This window comes from Engystomops pustulosus, chromosome 7, assembly GCF_040894005.1.
Source record: "Engystomops pustulosus chromosome 7, aEngPut4.maternal, whole genome shotgun sequence".
Lineage (NCBI taxonomy): Eukaryota > Metazoa > Chordata > Amphibia > Anura > Leptodactylidae > Engystomops > Engystomops pustulosus.
This window is the reverse complement of record NC_092417.1, coordinates 154,635,294-154,658,153: the sequence shown is the minus strand read 5'-3', so window position 1 is coordinate 154,658,153 and position 22,860 is coordinate 154,635,294. Positions and strand designations below refer to the sequence as shown.

General features: G+C 44.1%; 2 protein-coding genes across 8 annotated transcripts in view; one reads left to right on the top strand and one right to left on the bottom strand.

Annotated features, from left to right (window-relative positions):
- Positions 1 to 15,249, bottom strand: part of LOC140071104 (sodium/calcium exchanger 1-like) — an 82,745-nt gene extending 67,496 nt beyond the window's left edge. For 3 of the 5 annotated variants that reach the window (XM_072118401.1, XM_072118405.1, XM_072118406.1), the window contains exon 1: positions 3,684 to 3,952. Coding sequence is in view for 1 of the 5 variants with exons in the window: in XM_072118406.1 (XP_071974507.1) it covers positions 3,684 to 3,874 (191 nt within the window). In the remaining 4 variants the exon portion in view is untranslated. Of the gene's footprint in view, positions 1 to 3,505; positions 3,605 to 3,683; positions 3,953 to 15,213 lie in introns of those variants that run through there. The other 2 variants (XM_072118402.1, XM_072118404.1) reach the window with 2 other exon arrangements.
- A 14-nt stretch (positions 15,250 to 15,263) lies between these two features.
- On the top strand, positions 15,264 to 19,794 carry LOC140071105 (uncharacterized oxidoreductase YtbE-like). 3 transcript variants are annotated; one of them, XM_072118407.1, is made up of 2 exons: positions 15,264 to 15,420; positions 17,265 to 19,793. In XM_072118407.1, exons 1-2 carry the CDS (start codon positions 15,405 to 15,407, stop codon positions 18,122 to 18,124), a joined length of 876 nt encoding a protein of 291 aa, XP_071974508.1. In that variant the 5' UTR covers positions 15,264 to 15,404; the 3' UTR covers positions 18,125 to 19,793. The 3 variants fall into 3 exon arrangements, with proteins under 3 accessions (XP_071974508.1, XP_071974509.1, XP_071974510.1); XM_072118408.1 differs by having other exon boundaries at positions 15,419 to 15,499; positions 17,265 to 19,794; XM_072118409.1 differs by lacking the exon at positions 15,264 to 15,420 and adding an exon at positions 15,428 to 15,567 and having other exon boundaries at positions 17,265 to 19,794.
- The last annotated feature ends 3,066 nt before the right edge of the window (positions 19,795 to 22,860 follow it).

The following is a 22,860-nucleotide window of genomic DNA, read 5'->3' as shown; positions in this document are numbered from 1 at the left end:
ACCAGGATGATGTCATCTAAGGTCTATTGAAAAATTTACCCCATGTATGCATCTTATCACATGAAATCACAGCATGCCTCCATGGACTTCTACTTCTTCCCATGCTTTAATGGAGGCATGCTGTGATTTCATGTGATCAGATTTTGCAAATGTTACATGGTAAAGGACCTTAGATGACATCAGCCTGATCACATGAAGTGCTGAATGATGTAACAGAACTCTCTCTCAACTTTTAACAAGGCACTTTGTAAAACATTTCACACAGTATTATTTTCTACCCCTAATAATACCCATCGTATATACTCTAGCATAACCCCACAAGAGTATAAGCCGGGTTACCTAATTTTAACACAAAAAAACTGGAAAAAACTATTGACTCGAGTATAAGCCAAGGGTATGAAATGCAATGGTCCCAGTCTGCCCCCAGTATACAGCCAGCCACTGCATGCCCCCATTATACAGCCTGCAGCTCCTGCCTCCCAAATATATAACCTGCAGCCCTTGCCCCCCAGTATATAGCCTGCAGCCCCTACCCCCCAGTACACAGCCTGCAGCCCCTTCCCCCAGTACACAGCCTGCAGCCTCTGCCCCCAGTATACATCCTACAGCCCCTGCCCCTAGTATACAACCTGCTGCCTCTGCACCCAGTATACAGCCTGCAGCCCCTGACCCCCAGTATGCAGCCTGCAGCCCCTGACCCCCCAGTATGCAGCCTGCAGCCCCTGTCCTCAGTATACAGCCTGCATCCCCTGAGTATACAGCCAGCAGCCCCCTGTCCCTAGTATACAGCCAGCAGGCCCCTGTCCATAGTATGCAGCCAGCAGCCCCTTGTCCCTAGTATACAGCCAGCAGGCCCCTGTCCATAGTATGCAGCCAGCAGGCCCCTGTCCCTAGTATATAGCCAGCAGCTCCCTGTTCCTAGTATACAGCCCCTCACGAGGAATGCCCAGCCTATAAGAAAAAAAAAAGTGTATTCACTGGCTGACGCCCCCCCGGGAGGTCCTCTTCTGTCCATTGGTGTTCCGGCTCCCTCTCTCCGCGCGGTACCTCGCGCTGATGTCAGCGAACCGCTGATGTCACAGCTCGAGCGACAACACCACACGGAGCCGGAACATCGATGGTCAGAAAAGGACCTCCTGGGGGGGAGGCGTCGGGAGATGAGTACACTTTTTTTGTTTAAATAGTCTCGAGTAGAAGCCGAGTTAGGGTTTTTCAGCACATTTTTTGTGCTGAAAATCTCGGCTTATACTCGAGTATATACGGTAATAATAAGTAAACAGAGCTGTAGATGTCTGCTGTTGAATACTGGCAGATGGCCCCTGATTACTAGTTCAATACAGCAGCATGTTTTAGCAATGAGACCTGTCAATCAGGAACAAGTAGGCAAGGCAATGTAAATAAAATGTAATATGCAGGACCCCATTAATATCATTGGACTCACCTCAGGCTTTAAACCTCTTTTTCGAGTGATTGCCAGATGAGAATTTTCCAATAGAAAGAGTCCTGGAAAGCATTAGGTAACTTTATTATACCGACTACAAGAAATTCTTATTTGTACTGTATTGTCCAAAACTCTTAGCTCTACTTGGTCATCACCAGCTATGTCACCAGCGCCATAAAGCGGTGCCGCATGTGGAAGCCCAACTGTATGGTACCCAACCAAATCGACCAAGTACTATGTATTGGAATAAGAACTTTCGACTTCAGCTTATTATTTAAAGGCCATGTAACACAAGCTCAGTGTTGATTTAGAATGGATCTGCTCTAGCAACAATGCATGGAGTATCTGCAAAGTATATCAATGCAACATAGACATCAATGCTTCAACCCTTACTAAGAGAAGTGGCAGTCCTGAAGTAATGAGCTCCTCTCTATCCAATGACTGAACCTGCCTTCATCATACAGTCATGACAATGAGAAGCAAGAATATCCCTATCCAAATACCTGGTGGGAACATATGGACAACATCCTAGCTCAAGTCTTAAATAAATTCATCACTAATGCACCCGGTGCCAGATTGACATTTCATTACTCAGAGAAGACTTGTCACTGCTCCTGACATTTCTAACTTTGTACAGACTTCTATTTTCCATGGAATATCAATTCCGGACATATTACTTTCTAAAAATCAGTATTATTTCTCAAAAGAAATATGACTAAAATGACAGTCGAGGGTGTGTCCCTTTATACTACACCTCTATCCAATCAGCATTGACAGTATTGGTCTGTATAAGGACACACCCCCAATTGGAAACACCCAGTTTTTAGAAAATACAGTTGAGGGTTGACAGTGTGTCCCTTTATACTACAACTCTATCCAATCAGCATTGACAGCATCGGTCTGTATTAGGACACACACCCCCAATTGGAAACACACAGTTTTTAGAAAATACACTCCAAAATTATTATGCGTAAAACACATATTTACATAAGTAAAGACATGACTGTTTAAAATCTAGACCCCATCTTGATAAACCGACTCCTGTATATGATATAGTGTGGTAAAAATATCAAATCCCTAAAATGTATCTAGTAGTGGAAATAGTCACTTTAAAAGCATGAGAAAACCAATCATAAGAGCCCGGGGAATTTATAATCCGCCCCCCTTAGATCTACTGTCATCCTGTGACAAGAGTGCATTTGGCTGATGAATTCCCCAAGCAACACTGACGAATATGAATTTCCCGTAGCCCCAAAGGCTTATTATCAGGAAGCGCAATTTCCCATAAAAAAACGTTGATCGGGTAATTACTGTTTATGTAATTCCCTAATCATTTAGCAGAAGACAAGGAGGAAGCTTTGACATTCAACTCCAGGAAGCCTCTGCTCCGGTGTCACTTTGGATAGGTAAAAAGTAAGTATGTCATTTGCCTAGTTATGACACATTCACTGAGCCTGTGCCTTTAACTGATAAACTGATCCATCAAGGGAGCCCGGGATCTTTTTAGGAATTATTCATGCACCACAGTCACACTCCTAATACTCCTTGAAAGCTGTTCATTGTGACATCGGCGTCTTGATTGGCACCTGTCATCGTACCCGATATCCTAAAATAATTCCTGTCTTGTGCCGTGAAAACCTGAGCTACGGTATTTGGATTGGAGCGAGATCTTCTCCACATTAGAAAATTTCCATCTTTTAACTTTACGCAGTGTAATTGACTTTAGGCCTTTTTTTTTTTCTCCTTTTCATTTGTGGTTGTGTTCCTCCTCTGAATGATAATAATAAATCCTCTAATCCTCTCCATTCCGTTGTGTCCTATATCTGAGGTATAAGTTGTTTCCTTCCTATCCATCTTCCCTTCTCTGCCTTCTTCTCAGTTGATGATGTTCCCTGAGGCTATTATCTCGTGCTGGGTCTCATACCCCCCTGCTAATGCCCCTATTCTTCCTGACCCACACTCTCCGTAGCCCAGCTAGTTGTGTACTCCGCTCATGTCCATCAACCCTCCCTCAACCCATTCGCTTCCACCTTTCATGTGTAATAGCCAATTGCCCTCTCTCACCTTTTTCCTTTCCGATCTCGAGTCCTGTGGATGCACCTGCCTTTCTTCCACGCTGCTATTCCCATAATACCGGGGGCTTATTGATTCACTTTCCCCTCTCCACTCATTCTACTGCAGACCTCCTCCCTACCCTTTCCACTCTCCCCTCACCCCCCAAATTTGCAAAAAGAGTCGTCACCTTGCGAATCCACCGTTGTGCATCTTCCTTTCAGCTGCACGGCAAGCTGGCGTGTGTGAGAACACGCATGTGTGAAAACATAAGTCTGCTGGCATGTGAACAGGCATGAGTGTGTGCGCGGCTGCTGTGGCAATGCTTGCACGAAAAAAAAAAAATCTCTCTATGTCCCTGTATACTGCAGCTATAAGCATATACACACTGCACTGTGATGGGAGAGCGAGAGGAGGAGGGGGATGTGTGAGATAGAGGAGTGTAGAGAGGCAATGAAAGAGACAGAATATATATGTGTGCGAAACAAGAGGTGGGGGGGGGGGGGTGCGAAGGGAGACTGGATATACGAGAAAAAGAGGCGAGCGTGGGAAAAAAGAGTAACACTGGATGCATGTTGTCAGCTAAGATGCGGATACAACATGAGATAAGTCCACTATATACACACAGACCTAATACTAAACATATGCAGACTAATACACCCCTTATAGTCCATAAGCACTAAGCAAAAAAATTTTCCAATCCAGCTTATAAACGAGAGCTTTTTCCAATGATAGCGACTGTAAAAAGCGTGACGGGATTTATATCCGACGTTAATCCCATGCTGCCGGAGCATCACTTAACCTTTCACCTTCCAGAACACGACTTAACCTCTCACCTACCACCATTAGGATTGCATCTCGCACCTAACCCATTGACACGTAACCCCCCCCCCCCCCATACTGTACATAGCATTAACATACCGAGACTGGGATTATATAATACAATCGCTGAGGAGTGATCATATTAGAGGGGTGTGATGCAGTAGGTTGTGGTACTATGGGCAGCGACCGGGAAGTGCCAAGGGAGTTATAAATAATGCTGAATGAGCCACATGTCCAGCTGTGATCTGTGTGCCCAGGAGAGAAGCGGGAGAGAGATGCTGCAGATATATAAATATGCAGTAAAAAGCATGAAAAACAAGGAATAATACTTCAAGAAGCCTTTAAGTGCTAGAATTTAGACTGAAGTGCATTCCAGAGTTCAGGTGCAGCACGGGAGAAATGTTAAAATTTTCCGTAGCAAAACTATATTAAAAATATTACCAAAATTTCATTGGGGTTTGCCCAGAATTAGAATACAATGAATAGGAGGGAGCTGCTTTTAGGGATACAAATTGTGAACAGATGAGGCACAGGGCTTTTTTTTTTTTTAATTTGGAGTAAACAACCCTACTTTTTTAATCTTGGAAGGTGACTATAGACATAAACATACCAATAAATTACGGCTACTTTAACCATAAGCAATGTTCTATGGTAATTAAATGATGACAATACATCACCATCACCCCTTCGGACCTCGAGGGATATGCCCATTACAAGGGTTTTCAGGCTCCCTGTGCATTTTGACACTGATGACCTTTGCTCAGGTTAAAGGAAACCTACCACTTGAAGTGGCAGGTTTCAGATGGAAATACCGAGCACCAGATCAGGGTGAGCTGGTGCCGGTGCTTTTTTTTGTTAGTGTTTTAAACCGCAGTATCGCGGTTTAAAACACTTTTTAAACTATATAGCCAGTGCAGGGAGGTACGCGCTCGGCGCTTACCATGCCCGCGGCTCTCCTTCACTTCCTATGTAGCCGCGCGGACGGTCGCGCGCATGGTAAGCGCCGAGCGCGTATCTCCCTGCGCCGGCTAAACAGTTTAAAAAGTGTTTTAAACCGCGATACCGCGGTTTAAAACACTAGCAAAAATAAGCACCGGCACCAGCTCAGCCTGAGCTGCTGCTCGGTATTTCCATCTGAAACCTGCCACTTCAAGTGGTAGGTTTCCTTTAAGTCATCAGAATGTGATCATTAGGGTCTATGAGATAGTATGAGCGAATATACACAAAAAACAGGGGATATTGTTGGGTAATTAACCCCTTAAGGATGCAGACATTTTGTAGCTTAACGCTCAGCCCGATTTTGAATGAAATTTTACATATTTAGCATCAAAACCCCCTATATAATCAACCCCAAGTTCAGCACTTGCATAGGCTGGCACTGTGCCAGTAAGATGACGTCATAGACGCCATCTTACCGGCAGTTTTTGCAGGCAACACTGGGGTCCAGATCGGACCCCAGAGATGCCATAGCAGCGATCGGCGCACACTGAAAACGGTTCGAGGGGCCCAGATCGTGGGGGAAAGACCCCCAGAAGCATGTTAGATGCCGCGGTTGCGCTGATCGCTGAGCCCACTCCGTGGGTGTTACACTGGGGTGCCGGCTATCAGTCACAGCCGGCACCCTGTGTTTCCCGATGCCGCTTCTGCTCAGATCTTGAGCTGAACCGGCATCGGCTCAGCATCCGATATATCGGACGCTGAGCGCTAAATCACCGCGCTCAGCGTCCAATATATCGGACGCTGAGCGTTAAGCGGTTAAGGAGGTAACCAGGTTGAAGGGGGAGAAAACCCCACCAGAATCCCAAAACCTTTGTTTGTAAGAATACAATATATATGGTATACATTGATATAGATAAACCCAGTGTAAACTTCAAGGAATTTTCCATGTAATACCATGCATATTTTCCTAATTATCAGGAATTTTGGTTTTACTTTAGGATTACTTTGTATACAATGGGGCACATTTACTAAGGGCCATGTTTGGACTTTTCTGTTTGGACTTTGCAAGTTCTTTCTAGTGTAAACTGCTTGCACAGGTATTTAAGAAGTGTCTGCACCATAAATGTGCCACACGTGACCCGTGACCCCAGGTGACACAAATTTCTGCACTGAAGTGGGCATTTCGTTGCTCAGTCGGACCGTGCACCAGATTTAACATGCAAGGTCCGTCAGAAGTGTTGCACGCTCGATGTAAAAGGTGCACCAAAAAAGTAGTACACTCTGTCGGAGCAGTGCAGGGGCGCCAGATTCATGCAGAACGTGGGCCAGAAATCCTGCATCTAGCGCCCTCTGCACACTACACAGGCAAACTGCACATACTGCAAAAATTATTGTTTTTGAACTATGTTCTTAATAGTGAATCGCCGGTAATTCTGATCATTTTCTCCTTTGCACCTCCTCCACGCCAAGGGGGCGTAGAAAAGGCGTGATACAGGGGAGCGGCTGATGGTGGAATGGGCTAGAACTTGCACCCGCACCGCACCCGCAGCTGAACCATCACTGGTTAGTACAGCAATGTTATGCCAATTGTATGCCAGCACTGACTCATGATGTATAGGGCAATGTCTGAGGGGCAGAGTTTCATCATGCATGGGGACACAAATTTCCCCCACTGTGTTTTGGCTGCACATTCCAGTCTTTGGCAGTACCGTGGGACTGGAAGCCTCCAAGTGGCCACAGCTGGACGCAGTGACTTCAGGGATACATAGGACATTACGAAATGGATTCAGACAACCACAGATCACCAAAACCTAACACTTAGAGGGCAGGTCCATAACAATTGCCAGAAATCCATAACAGCATAATAGAAACTGCCCTAGTTTGTTTAAGATGCCCTTATTATTGTGAGCAGGTCTTTTGGAACTAGATCCGCTCAAATTTTTTTCCAAAAATAATCTTTTATAGCTGGTAGACATATTAAACTACATATACTTACCCACACTCCTCTTGATGTTGATCCTGGCGGTGTCCTTTTTTAAGTTTGACAAGCTGGGATCACCTAGAAAAAAACGTATAATTAGCAGCCTAGAGCACGGGGACGAGATGTCTGGCACTCCGGGCTGGTAATTATGCACGCCCCTTGTGTGACGTCACCTCTTTCTCCAACTTGGAAAAGGGAGGCATCTGTCAAGCAGGAGGCGTGAATTCACGCCTCTTGAGTGACATCACCTCCCTCTCCCAGCAGGCGTACATAATTAGTAGTCCAGAGCACCGAACATCTCGTTCCCACCCTCGGGCCTGCTTTTTACAAGTTTCTTTTCTAGGTGATTTAGACATGTCAAGCTTAGAGAAGGAAAGTGCTGAGATCAACATCAAGAGGAGCGTAGGTAAGTATTTGTACTTTAATATGTCTACCAGCTAGTGGTAGATTTCCTTAAAGGGGTGGGAGTATAATTCGCAAAGAAATTGGTTGCTAAGAAAACAGTCTTTTAGGGAGGGGTTCTCAAATGGATGGTCTTCTGGAGAGGTTTCACTGAACTTTTCCCTTGATTGATAAACCTTTCAAATATTACTTTGTTAAATTAGGGATTTTACTGAATCGGTTCTTCCTATTCTAAAGGAGCATTTTTGACTTTGTATAATTTACCGTAAGTATAAAAAGCTGAGATCAGTCCTCTAGGGCCTTGGGATTTGGAAAGACTCTGAATCAATAACCCAATCAATGGGTAAATTAAAAAGGAGGAGGGAATTTGACTGATTGGGAAACATTCCAAATATTTTTGTAGCAAATCCATGTAGAGGTGTTTTGAATAAATATGCCTTTACATATGGTCTTGTATACGGAAGTGGAGGTAGGTTTTGGTTATTCCAGAGGGACATACCTGCTATAATGTAATACAAATTTGGATATAATATTATCTTTATTTCACAGATGTGATGCACCTGAGGAGAAATCTCAAGCCCCACCTATCATGTGCCATAATAAAACTGGTGTCTTCTTATATTGAACAGGAGTATTTGGGTCCATTAAGTCTCAAAGAGTCCCCAAAAAGCTGCAAACATTTTTCCTACACCTGGCAAGAACAGGTATGGTTTTGTAACTATTTTGCAACTTTTTGCAAAAGGTCTCAACTCTGGAATCAGATGATAACTCAGAGCACACTGGAGAAAATTAGACAACTGCAAACTTTGAAGGGAGGTTGTCTTAGGTGTAAAAAAAAAAAAAAATTGCAAAAGTTAACATGTGCCATAAAATGTTGCAAAAAAAGCTGAAAAATCCTAGCCATAGGTACATGTGCCCTTCTGTGTATTAGCTTCTGAGAGCATGAAGTAAGAGTTCTCCTTATGGAGCCCTTGCAGGCGTGTGGAGACTTACAGCCATTAATGCTAGGGGATTCTGGGAAAAATGCTAATAAGTTTTCCAGGATGTGACAAGGAAAGCAATGCCTCTTTTCCAGAGATGTAACTGCTGCCTGTGGCCTTCGTGAGACACAGATGCTGCCAACATCATTGCCTAGGCGACGGTGCCTGGGTCATAGAGAGGAGAATGTGACGCCCTGGACAATCCGCCGGCATGGAAGTGAGGAGGAGTCTGCAGGGAGCGTGGGTAGGTGAGTATTTATTCTTTTTGTTTCTGTGCTGCATATATACAGGAGGACATGTGCTTGGTCTACCTATATAGAGGGAGCATGTGCTGGGGCTATCTTTATACAGTGGGCATGTTCTGGGGCTATATTTATACAGAGGGCCATCTACGGGGACTAGGGGACTACCTATATACTGGGGGCAATGTTCTGGAGCTCTCTCTCTCTCTATATATATATATATATATATATAGAGAGAGAGAGAGAGAGAGAGAGAGAGAGAGAGACAGAGACAGAGAGAAAGACCATGTACGGGGACTACCTATATACAAGGTGCCATGTTCTGGGGCTAGATATATATGTACAGGGGCCATGTTCTAGGGCTTTCTATATAGGAAGGGCCATGTTCTGGGCCATATATACATATAGCAGTTGGCCTCTTTCTTATGGTTTTTAAATTAGGGGGTATATTTTAATTTTTTTGTTTCTCGTATTCATGCACGTTTTAATGTTTCTTAAAGTTATATGAAACAATTTTAATTGGATGAATCAAGCGATTTCCATGGTGATTCTTATTGTGATTGGACACCATTACATTTCTATGTTAGTATCTACGGTATGAAATTATCTCATACATTCACATTAGAACAGAATCTTCTGCATCTCTGGTCTCACAGCTGCATAAAACGGAACTTATACCCTAATAATCTCTGTTATTTTATCCCCTGTGAGGGGATGTCCAAGACCTGAGAAAACATCTAACCAAGACAGTAAAGTCCATAAGAGACAAACCGGAAGACCAAGTACCATGGTAGAAGGTTTACAGCAAACTTTCATGTTCTCCAACTCCTGGTCCTGCTTTAAGTGGTTTCTTAGAATCCTTATTGAGACGATATTATTATTTATTGATAGAACACCATTAATTCCGTGGTGCTGTACATTACATTAAGACAAAAACAAATGCAAAAACTACAGAGATCTACAGAGATGCCTGTGAGAGCTCACAATCTATGTGGTAGGATAGATGGAGACATGAGGTGAGGGAGCGGAGCAGTGCAGTTATTGTGTGTTGTAGGTGATCCTGAACAGATGGGCTTTCAGATTATGTTTAAAGGTCTGGAAAGTGGGGGACAGTCTGACACATTTTGGTAAAGTTCAAGAGTATGGGAGATGCACGGGAGAAGTCCTGGAAATGGTTGTCGGAAGAGCCAATGGTGATAGAGTGAAACAGAAGGTCCTGTGAGGAATGGAGATTACGTGTGGGATACGTGTGAATTCAGAGATATATGGAGGGGACAGGTTGTGGACAGCTTTGTAAGCCATGGTTAATATTTTATACCTAATTAGCTTTGTTATGGGTAATCAGTGGAGAGACTGGCAGAGAGGAGAGACAGAGGAGGCCGATGGATTAGCCGGGTAGCAGAGTAGAGGATGGATTGAGGGGGTGTTAGGAAGTTTGCTGGGAGACCACAGAGAAGAATATAGTCCAAGCTGGAGAAGATGAGGGCATGGACAATCAATTTTTTTAGACTTTAGGGAACGGAAAGAGTGTGGAGCCATGAATTGTTAGGGTTAGGTCTGGTGGGAGGGATGTGTTAGATGGAGGAAAGATTATGAGTCCATGTTAACTTTTAAAAAATGAGAAGAGAAGAAAAAGGAGACGGCTGATAGACACTCTGGTATTCTAGCTAGAAGAGAGCAGATATCTGACCGACATTGTATACAGCGTTTTCTAAGCTCACTGATCACCTTTCAGGTTGGATTTGCATTTTCCATTTTCAACCTTCTCTACTATGTCAATCTTTTTGATTTTTCAAAAGCGCCTTCATAGACATTGGGGCAGATTTACTTACCTGGTCCATTCGCGATCCAGCGGCGCGTTCTCTGCAGTGGATTCGGGTCTTCACTAAGGCAGTTCCTCTGACGTCCACCAGGTGTCGCTGCTGCGCTGAAGTCCGCCGAGGTCCGCCGGAGTTCACGATCCTATTCTTGGTGAAGGTAAGTGCGTGTCCAGCGACACTTTTTTTTTTCCATGCAGCGGTTTCTTCGAATGCGTCAGATTTTCGTTCGGCCACGTCCCCCGATTTCCGCCGCGTGCATGCTGGCGCCGATGCACCACAATCTGATCGCGTGCACCAAAAACCCGGGGCAATTCAGGAAAAATCGCTGCAAATCGGAAATATTCGGGTAACACGTCAGGAAAACGCGAATTAGGCCCTTAGTAAATGACCCCCATTGTGTTCAAATGATCCCTCAAAGGATGGGTTGGCCTTGGCTGCAAAGGACACAGTTTGCCGCCTAAGGCTCAGACTATAAGTGGTGTCAGACTATAAGTGGTGCATGGAAGCAACAATCAGGACTGTAAACCAAGGATGAGATGGAGAAAAAGACTAAGAAAGTTATGCTTATGATGTAGAACAATTGGATCCTATCTTTCAAAAACAGTGCCACACGTATCCACAGGTGATGTGTAATATTGCAGCTGAGACCAAGCTTGTAACTAACACTCAGAGCCCAGGCCAAAAGTTTAGGAATGGGACCCAAAACAATTTTTCCCAATGCTCATCAGGACCTTTTAGCAGCTCATATGACTTATTGATGCAACTATTAGCCAGGCAAATTGCCAGGAAAGCTCAAAGATATGTTTCCACCCTGAAAGGCATCAATAATATATTTTTTCTAACCAGATAGCTTAGATACAGCAGCTCAGCTCTATGTAAGGTAAATACCTATATAATGGATCCTTAGATACAGGACTTCACCTCCATGTATGGTAGACATAGATTGTATGAGAGGTGATTATTCTGTCCTCTCTGAACATAGTGAGAATGGAGTAAAAGGAGAATACTGTAACCCCATCAGCTGCATATTTCTCTATCTCCTCAGTTACTTCCTTACTGACCTACCGCTTCTTCTAAGGGGGTGGGGTACATTTCTGGCTGCTTGTGTCATAAATCTCATTGTACAGAATAAGAAAAAAAGGTATTTATGATGCTTTAATTGCAAGACTTCAAAAGAGATGAAAGTGTTATCCAGTACCTAGTGCCCACTTGGCTTACAGATCTTGTCTCAACTGCGACCTCTATAGATATGTCACTGACTCAAAACTATTTACTGCACAACCGGTCACAACCCAAAGGCAGTTTTTCTAATTCCGGACAAAAGTTTTATAGATAAAGTGTTTTATTTTCTATTTTCAAGTACAGACTCCTCTATCTGCTCATCCACATTAGAACTATTGTGGCTCCTATAAAACACCCCAAACTAATACCCTGCTCCAGAGCAGCTGCGATTGATGTTTAGTGCTGAACGTGTAAATGCTGACTCTGCAGTCTTAGATACATATTTATGTGCTACAGGAGACTGATAAATAAGACCAATAATGCAGGGCCCCGGGGCCGAATACATAGCAGAGCGTTTGTAACGTGCAAGTAGAAAGCTTAGTAATTTATAGTTTGTGGGTGGGAAAATCTTCCACTTCTACATCGGCTGCCATGTCAGTTGTCTAGAACAAGCCGTAATAAAGCTCTGTGATGTTTCTTAGTAACAAGGATTCTACTTAAAACCTGTTACCTGGTTGCGGTGCCAACCATCGAATCATGTAATGTGCTACATGTGGATATATCCAGCCCTCATCTTGCAGAACATCACAGGGTCATGTATATATTCTATATATAGAAATGTTCATGTAACTGTTATACCCTTTAGAGTACAGAACTAGGTATAAAAACTCGGACCACCATGTCTATCCATGTCCATCTATGTCCACCACTGCAACCAATCACTGGCCTCTGCAACCATATGCCAAAGCCACCCAGAGGTGACCACCGAGGCCAGAGGGGGCGGCTGCAGTGGTTCTCCTGGCTCTCGGAGGGTTTTCCAGGATTCTGCTTTCAGTATTGCAGGTTCCAGCCCTTATTATATGTTTACGAGAAGCCATAGATTGGTATGGAGGGCCACCCAATCACATACGGCAAAGATAATCACAGCTAAGGGCACGTTAGGAATTGGTGATATAACAATGTACCATAGCTCTATATGCTGATGACGCACTGTTATTTCTCTCAGATGCAAGACAGGCGATACCGGTGGTAGAAAATACTTTCTCCGGGTTTGGAGACTATTCCGGACTGCGTATTAATTGGGCAAAGTCTGTGGTGTTGCCCCTATCCTCTACTGCACATTCACAGGTACAGGGAAGGGGTATTCCAGTAGTAGATAAAATCACATACCTTCGGCTACACATTACTCGGACAGTTACAGGCTTTATTGAGATTAATTTAGCACATCTATTACATGACATGCGGGTGCGTATAGGGGTCTGGAATAAGTTGCATCTATCTGCACTGGGTCGCACTAGCCTAGTTAAAAATGGTTCTGATGCCTCAACAACTATACGCTTTAGATAATGCACCTGTTTGGATCCCCATATACTGGTTCCGTAGACTTCGCCTTTAGAGCGAAGTTCTTCCAATTCTTACAAATAAGGGTTGCGGGAAGATTCGTGCTTCCCCCAGTACTAGCATCCCTATGGGAGAGAGTGAGTAGGCTGCTGTGAAGCATATGCTTAATGGTACAAATGAATGTGTTTAGAAAGAGGGGGGGCAGCCAAAAAGTTTGAAAAGCAATGGAGCAAATGGATTGAGTGTCCAGGATTGGCCTCACCACAGCTGCTGCAAAGCTGGGAGCATGCATTTTTTTAAAAAACGGATGCGTTTTTTACAATCTGAAAATGCACTAATTAAAAATGGCCCAAAAACGGACTAAGGATGTCAAGTTCTGCATTTTTGGGATGTTGCAGGACTGTGTAGCCTCCATATGTATCTTTTATGTGGATGACACCTACAGGAAAATGCATGACCCCTACAGTAAGTGGGGAGATAAGGGTGATGACAGATGTGCCGTCTTGGCTGCGTTTGTAAACGCAAACGCAGACCAAGCCGCACCCACCGGGGCGGGCCAAAACACCAACGGCTCGTTCCCGAACGCAGGCGTTTCCATAGAAACACCGACGTGATCGGGCCGTGGCCACGTCTGACATCACCCTAAGAAATGAAATCGGAACATTCCTCCTGCTTTCTGGGACAAAAGAACCGATCGTGGGTTTACATGCAGAATTCAAATTATGGTGGTACACGTGCGCTGCCACATTGAAATGAATTGTCTCCATGGTGTCACCGGGGGGCGGCAGGGTTGGGGCCAGCACTGGGCATCCCAGGGTTGGGAGGGCCCACATAAGGAATACATGGGGGTAAGGGGGCTGTATCTAATGAATACATCGGGTGTGAGGGGGATTATATAAAAATAATCATGCGTTGTTTGAAATTATAAACTAGGGAATATTTTAGGGAACAGGAGACTGTTTTAGTTTCTGAATTTTGCCAGGTGGGTTCACTGCAAAGGGGCCCACTGAGGCTCTGTAAAACCTGAAGCGGACACTGGGAGGGAGAGGGGGAGGGGGGGAACGCCAATCAGTTTTTGTGTTGAGTTCAAATCCCCCTTTCCCTAGAAAGCAAATCATAAAATTAACATGATTTCGTCACGTTCCAAAATGTCCAATCTATCAAAATATGAAACGCCATAGTGGAATGTAGCCAAATCTATACTTTTTTGCCAGCAAAAATTATACTTTACACAGCTCTGTAACAGCTCTTTATGAAAAAGTAATTGGCATGAAAACTACATTAATTTGGTATCACCTTGATAGGACCCAGAGGCGGATTAGGACTGCTATGGGTCCTGGGCTGTATGAATATTATCGCCCCTACAAGTCTGGAATCACTTCTTACATCTGGTACTAGAATCAGCTTCTTGGGGAATGGAGGATGTGACCCTTTGGAGGACCTTCTAAGGTCCTGAAATGGCTCTTGTGTACATGTGTATTGAGAGCAGGAACAGATGTGCAAGGATTTCCTGGGTAAAGGTCCTTTTCAGTATAAATATGGTGGTTTAACGCATGAGTTTTATGACGGACTGCTTAAAAACGTGCCAAAAACGCGTTCAAAACACCACGTGTGCCATCACCCTGAAAAGGGTCGTCGGCAAGAAGGGGGTTAATAGATTTTTATCTAATTTTGCTTCATATTTGTTCGGTATGAACAGAAAAACTAACAAAAATGGCGCCACAGGATCTGTCACCAAATTTGTGCCACCACTATAGACGCTAATTAGATCCACCAGGATTTTTTTTTCCGGTTTTTGACCAAATCTGCAATACAGGTGTGAACAGGATTTAATAAGTGAGAGCAGGATCCGGTTTCTTCTAGCAACTATACATCTGAGGTATATTTTTATACATATATCTATAAATATCCTATGTAGGAGTCATTATAAGCTTCTGACAATGTCTGTGAGTGAGGTGCTGGCGTCTCTCACCTCATCACGAACGGCCCTGAGTTTACCCGCCAAGATTATAACTAAGTTACGCACCACAAAGGGTTAAACAATCGGCAAAGCGCACAGCTCCGCCCAGAGGCGGCTTCTGCTGAGACGTCACGCTCAACGAGGGCGGGGCTTGGACGGCTCGGCCCCGCCCCGGCCATGTGACTGTCTTGTGTACTGCAGAGATGGAGGAGCGGGGCGGTAGGTACTGGGGGAGACAGCATGGAGCCCGGGGAATAGCTGCAGTGTGCGCAGAGCTTCGGAATGGGGCCGGCACCGGGTGTGTAAGAGAGTAGGGAGCTGGTAATAGATAGGGATTTTACAGAGCTGGATATCATCCTGAACCAGGTATTTGTATAGTGTAGGAAGTGTATATACAGGACTATGGGGTAGCTGGTTATAGATAGGGATCTGTATAGAGGTATTACATAGCTGGATATCATCCTAATCCAGGTACATGTAGAGTATAGGAAGTGTATATACAGGACTATGGGGGAGCCTGTAACAGTGGGGGGGCACAGCAGGGTGGGGGTGTTATCAGGATTAGAAAATGGCGCTGACCTCAGGACCTGTTAGACCAGAATAGGTAGAGGGAATTTGAGCTACACCTGAATACGGGTGTAGGAGGAAAAGTAAGGCGAGGGATGGGTAATAGGTAATATAATAGGGAGGGGTTTCAGTATTAAGAGTCACTATTGGCTCCCTGGTTGTTATGTCAAGTCCTTGAAAATGCCATTAGACTCCATGTACATTTCAAATTGGGAGCAGCGCTCATCCCTGACCCCATTCTCCCAATATACGCCAAAAAGAGTGCGTCTGTAAATATTATGGATCATTATAAGAGTGACAATGGTAATAATAATTCTTTATATAGCGCATACAGATTGCACAGAATTTGCCAAATCAGTCCCTGTCCCCAATGGGGCCCACAATCTAATCATCGTACCAGTATGTTTTGGAGTGTGGGAGGAAACTGGAGGACCCGGAGGAAACTCACACAAACCCCGAGATTTGCTTATTGCAGATGTCAATAATCCCCAGTTTACACTGAACTGAAATGATGTGTAAAATGTCTAAATGGAAAATATAATCCCAAATTATAAAATTGATTCTTGCTGATCCATCGTGGAGGTGGGGACTGTACATGAAACTATCTACCGTGACCTGCAGTACTTAGTGTCGTTAGAGGGGTCACCTGTTCCTATACTACTGAGCTGCTAGTTTTTTTGGATTAAAAACCTCAACATAATTCCAGTGCCTAGCGAATGCCGGGAATTACGATTATTATTCCCTTTATGGCGATTCCACACCAAGTGGGGACGAATAGCGCAAGTAGCCAGCTGCGGAGTAGGATGACACTATGCAGGGACTGCACCCATTCAAGCCTAAATATTGGGTTGAGCCCCTGCACCCATCGTATTGGTATTGTACTCCAGCGCAACCAACCACTGGATACATGCAAGGAGTACTGGCATATGATGGATTTCCCCCAGAGAATTTGCCCTTGAATAATAATCTATCCTGCTGTTAAAAACTAAACCTGATGCGATGGGGGTAGGCGAATTGGGGGAATCTTTGTACAGTTCTGTATATTCTTTGTTGATGTTTTGTTACCCATGTATTTTAGTGTATGAGAAAAAATGTTAAAAAACCACAGTAAAAATGTTTTGATTAAAAAAAAAAAACGTAAAGCCCCTAGAAGGCAAAATGCTATAAAATAATCAGGCAAAAAAAAAACATTATACAAAAAAATAAGCAAAAAGTTGCATGTAGTCCAAATATTCCCAATGAAAAATGACAGCTCCTACAACAAAAAAACAAACCCCCATACAGAAAAAAATCGTATTTTATGGATCTAAACCACTGAAATCCAAATAAATTTAAGTTTTGTTTTTTTTTTTAAATAAAACCTATAAATTGTGTTAATTTTTGGTACCCCCCTCCATTACTTTGGGGTGTCTGCAGATGTTGTAGTAATACATGGGATGCTATGGAGAAGATCTTGACTTTTTATAGATTGTGACTTCTCTTTTTGTCATCTGCAGTTCATCCTCACTCAGTGACTCTCAATAATGGGGTCACCATGCCCCTCCTTGGCCTGGGGACGTTCCGTATGAGGGGACTAGAGAACATCATCCAGGCTGTAGATGCCGCGTTGGAGTGTGGATACCGCTCATTTGATACGGCCGCAGTTTATCGTAACGAGAGGGATCTTGGCCAGGCGCTGCGCCAACTATTGCCTAAATATGGCCTCAGTCGCTCTGACGTCTTCATTACCAGCAAGCTATCCCCTGCCGATTTAGGCCCAGAAGCTCGAGATGCTTGCTTGAAGAGTCTGGCCGAGTTGGGCCTCGACTACTTGGACCTCTACCTCATTCATTGGCCGGGGAAGCAAGGCTGGCGCAGTGACGACTCCCGAAACAGAGCCGTCAGAGAAGAAAGCTGGAAGGCCTTAGAAGAGCTCTATCACACTGGCGCCATTAAGGCACTGGGGGTGTCTAACTATACAGAGGCCCACATGACACAGCTGTTCGGCTCCTGCACAGTGCCCCCTGCTGTGTTACAGGTAGAATTTCACCCGCAACTCCCACAAACCGCACTTCTCCGTTGGTGCGAAAAAAATGGCGTCCACCTACAAGCATACTCCTCCCTGGGCTGTGGGCATCTCCTGGAAAACATAGAAGTGGGCAAAGTGGCAAATGTACACGGGCGAACCCCCTCCCAGGTGTTAATCAGGTGGGCACTACAGCAAGGGGTTGGGGTTATTCCTAAAGCTTCTTCTCCTTTGAGAATAAAAGAGAATTTTAATGTCTGGGATTTCAAGCTGAGTAATGAAGAGACCGAACTGCTAAAAGGCGATGGCACCGTGAAAAAATACTGCTGGGATCCTACTGGGGTGGCCTAGCGTCGTCCAAATGCAAGGAAAGGTTTTAGGAGATTTTTTTACCTCATACTTTCAATGGGACTTGGTGCTGGGTTTTGTAAGGCCAAATTATAGCCTTGTATCTAGAGCCCATTTAACTTAATGCAAATTTTGTAATTTTTGCCTTCTGTCACGCGGCAGTAACATTCTGGAAATAATTTACTCTACAAAATTGTCACTTGAATTATCAAGATTAAAAGGGTTATTTTTTTTTTTGTTATTGAGGGTTAAAGGAGTTTTCCATAAATAAATATGTGGGTTGGATTGGGAAAAAAGTGCAGATCCTTACTTTGCTCTGGCTCCTGGTTGCCACTTCGCTGCGGTATTGAGTCTCCCCCTGACTTGAAACTGACGGGAACGCTTCATCCAACGCGTGGTCTCCTACCACATACAGTAAGAGAAGTCCTGTGGTCCAAGAAGGCCACTCCTTGGATGAAACGCGTCCCACCACCCCCCAGGAACTTCCTGGTGAGCAACAACCCGAAAACCAGAACTACTGGAACAGGTTAACTACCGTATATGTTTCTTTATTTTTTGACCATATACATGGAAATACCCTTTAAATTACAGACTTTATCTACATTCTAATGCTTTTACTCCTTAAAGGGGTTTCAATAGGATAGGTCTTCGATATGAATTATTTGGAAAACCATTGTAGACGAGGAACAAACAGGACGCAATGTCTTTGGTTTCTTGCATGGAAAATACTTCATTTTAAATTCACAGCAGTAATAGGAGGTGGACTCTAGTGATGGGATCATTATGCTCAGTCGTAAAAAGAGCCGGCTCTTCTGGCTTCTGAACAGCTCCCTAATTAAATGTATAATAGGGAGCCTCAGTCCAGTCAGTCAAACCCCTCCACGCCACTTTTAATCCGTTTTATTAGGTTAAAGGGGGTGTGGTTACCCGATTAGAGGCGGGTTAAGTGAGTTATCGGCAGGGAGCCAACTCCCATCGTTCACATAAAAGCCGGCTCGTTTCAGAACAACATATCACTATGGTGGACTCTTCGGACCACTATACCAATTAATAGCATTGAGCTGCGTAATACAAAATTTAAATTTATTGTACTATCCGTTTTAATGATTCTGTGGCAGTTCCTCTGCTCCCATCCTGTCTGTAAACCGGAAACAAGTTTCGGAGTCTATGTTGCGTTCGCTATGCTTCGGTAGTCTGTGACACCCCTTCCCTTTTATGAATGTACTAGTCCAGATTAAGGGGGGAGTGCCCTAGACTACCAAAGCATTGTGTACATGGAACGGACTGAGAAGCTGGGGCTCAGAAATGAGTAGGGGACACCATACCAGATTGAGGGGGTATATAGAAACGTTACTGAACCTTATGAAGACCTTATTATAGATTTTTGTTATGCACCAGAGGGTGGAATTAACCACAAAGTACATCACCATCTAAACAATTGTCTAAACCTGTGAGATTATATAAACTGCAATTGTATGTGGTAATGGATTTAATTAAAGATAATTTCTAGTTGTGATCTCTCTTGTTCTGGTGTCTCTCTCGTTCACACTGTGTAATTATGTCATCTTGGAAATTGTAGCAAAAAAAAAAAATTCCAGAGATCAAAAATAGTGGATGTAACGCAACCCCGTGCTGGGAACCCAAAGGTGAAGATTATCCATTTGTGAGAATTTAGAATCGGGTCCACTTACTATTATATTATAACGGATGGCAGAGGGACCTGAGCTGGACATGTATGTTATATAAGCCGCAATGGATGAAGCTGTGGTATTGGGTGTGGAGGTAAACCAAGTCATGATAACAGTGAAGCTAAATGTCAGATCACCCCTTTTTTAAAGGGAACCTGTTACCAGAATTTACCCCATTATACTACCAACCCCTCAGGCGATGAGATTTCCTTTATAGAATTCCCGTCTTTAAGTGATATCTCACCCAAAGTCATGTGAAAATGAACAGAGAAGAGTCATATTTTGCATGAGATTAGTCAAGTTTAGAAGCTGCAGGGGGAGAGTCACTTCCGAGTCACTTTAAAAGGCCTTTCACACAATGGGGAAGATTTATCGTACGCTGCCGGATACATCAGGAGGATCTGGCCTCTGGTAGTACTCAGCGGGGCGGCTACACCACTTGCACTATTAGCCAGTGACCGCTTAGCTTGTACAGTTGCAGGCTATTGTGAGTGTTAGACACGGTGCAAGAATGCCACATAGCATACATATAAGTATAGCAAACTCTAATACTGGAAAGAATCTTCCTTCTCCACTTATCAGACTCTTTTCCTCCTCACTCACTATCAAACCTCGGCATAATCTGTTTTGCAAGAGCAAATCAGACCAGAATTATAGATGAATTAGATTAGTCTATGGAGAACATAAGTGAAAGGAGAGACACAGACAGATGCTACTGCTGATAACAGTAAGTTTTTCTACATTTATATATGTTTGTGCACACAAACTTGTGCATTTTGTGGGTCACAATCATTGAGCCATGTGCCGTTGTTTGTAGGACCTGACTGGGCTGTATAGTTTGGCAAGAATAGGATGCGCGGTGCATGCACCGTATATCTATCCAATAGAATGTGGCCATGCAGGGTAGGCTCCAGGTTTCAGTAGGTCCCTGGATGACAGAGCCTCAGTAGGCCCCTTTGCACTGAACTAACATGGTGGCATTAAAATTCAGAAACTAAAACAGTCTCCTGTTCCCTAGTTTATCCTACCAAACAGCCACCTCATGGTTATTTTATATAAGCCCCCCTCACACCCTATGGTTTCATTAGATACAGCCCCCTCACACCCTATGGTTTCATTGGATGCAGCCCCCCTCACACCCATGGATTCATTATGTACAACCTTATGTGGGCCCCTGGCACTTGCCCAGGTAAGCCCAATGTTGGCGCTGGCCCTGTGACCATGAGTTAGCCGCTGTTTGTGCGACTAGCTAAAGGCCAAACTTTGTGATGGACATAGAGGCGGTAAGAAAAAAATTCTTAAAATCTATGCTCTGGAAAGATAGGAGCCTGCCAGTGCATGACATGGGAGAATAGGCTTCCAGCACCCACGTGGCAGATATGGCCGTCTGGTCAGGTTTGTTATTTCCACCCTCAGCACCATCACAAGTGCCATATCAGTGGAGTTGCCAAACTCCTGACATGATAGATCCTGAATGACCTCGTTGACTGTGAAGGGGTCCACCAAATTTCAGTCATGGGGCCCAGCATGTCGCTCTATTATGACATAATATATAACTGAGGCCTAGTTTTCTTTTTCTCTTCACTACGATATAAAATCTGATAAAATACATCAACGCCTAAAAAGCCGATGTAAAAATAGAGCGCCGTCTCCAGAGAAGGAGAAAGACTTGGCTTTTTATTTCCTCTGTCTGTTTTCACTCCCACCAGTAAATTATAATACACATATGTGTCCGCACATTGTCACTGTCTTGGTCGGCTTGTCACTTTTTGAAGGGCTGAGCAGGCAGCAGATGCCTCTGGTGTCTATGCCCAGATCTCCCAGTGCTCTGCTCCTGGGCCCGTAAGCGCTGTGGTATTCAGACTACTACTGCGTGGCATATGTGTATCCTGGCGGGTGCAGGGCGCCGGTCTTCTGTCTATAATACTAGCAATACTACTAAACTTTTTATTAAATTCATTGTTGTTAGTGTGGAGAAGTTGGTAAGGCTCTGTTCACACAGCATGAGTTGAACTTTTCAGTCCCAATACTTTTGCCTATATTATTCCTTCCCGTACTGTTCCATATATTTACTGACTACAAAAAAAAATCCTTTTCTGACAAGAATCTTTTATACTTTAGCCACATTTATTAAAGGGGTTGTCCACTTTCAGCAAATAATTGATATAATGAAAAGTTCTACAATTTTCCAATATACTTCGTGTATTCATTTCTGTTTTCTAGATCTCGGCTTCATTCGGCTGTCATTCTAGAGGAGCCTTCATTGTTTACTTAGGTTAGCATGTACCGCGTTCATTATGGTGATCAGCGCAATGAAAGAGAATGGGGGTTTGCAATGGGCCGATCACATATGCCTTTCTATGGACCCATTGGGGCTCATTTACTAAGGGTCCGCGGACCGCACAAACGTTGGATATTATGACAATTACCGATTTGCAACGTATTTAAAAGGGCATTGTGGCGCACGCGATTGGATTTTGCCGCAATCATGCCGGGTTTCATGCGACACAAATCAGGGTCGTGCCATCGGACGATCCGACGGATTCGGACTGTGCGCGGGATTTAACATTTAAATTGTGTCGCAAGACATACACTTACATGCACCAGGAAAAAGAAGGTGAACTTCGGCGGACCTGAGCGGGGAAGCAACACAGGATCTACGTGAATTGCATTCATCCTCATTGGACTTTCCGGATCGGGGATCGCACCAGGGACCGGTAAGTAACTGTGCCCCATTGTCTTCTATTGTTTAAACGCAAGACACTGGATGCTGGTTACCAATCACATGCATTTCCACAGAGACCTATATGCGATCGAGTAGTGGTACAACCCTGTACCCTTACAATGCACTTCTAAACACCATGAACGCAAAACATGTAACTGCACCCTAAATAGCGGTCCCTGGTCAGGTGATGCCACAAAGATGCATGGCTTGTTATACCCCTGGTCATGTGATGTCACACAGGTGCACAGCTCGTTATACCCCCGGTCATGTGATGACACAGGTGCACGGCTCGTTATACCCTTGGTCATGTGATGTCACACAGGTAC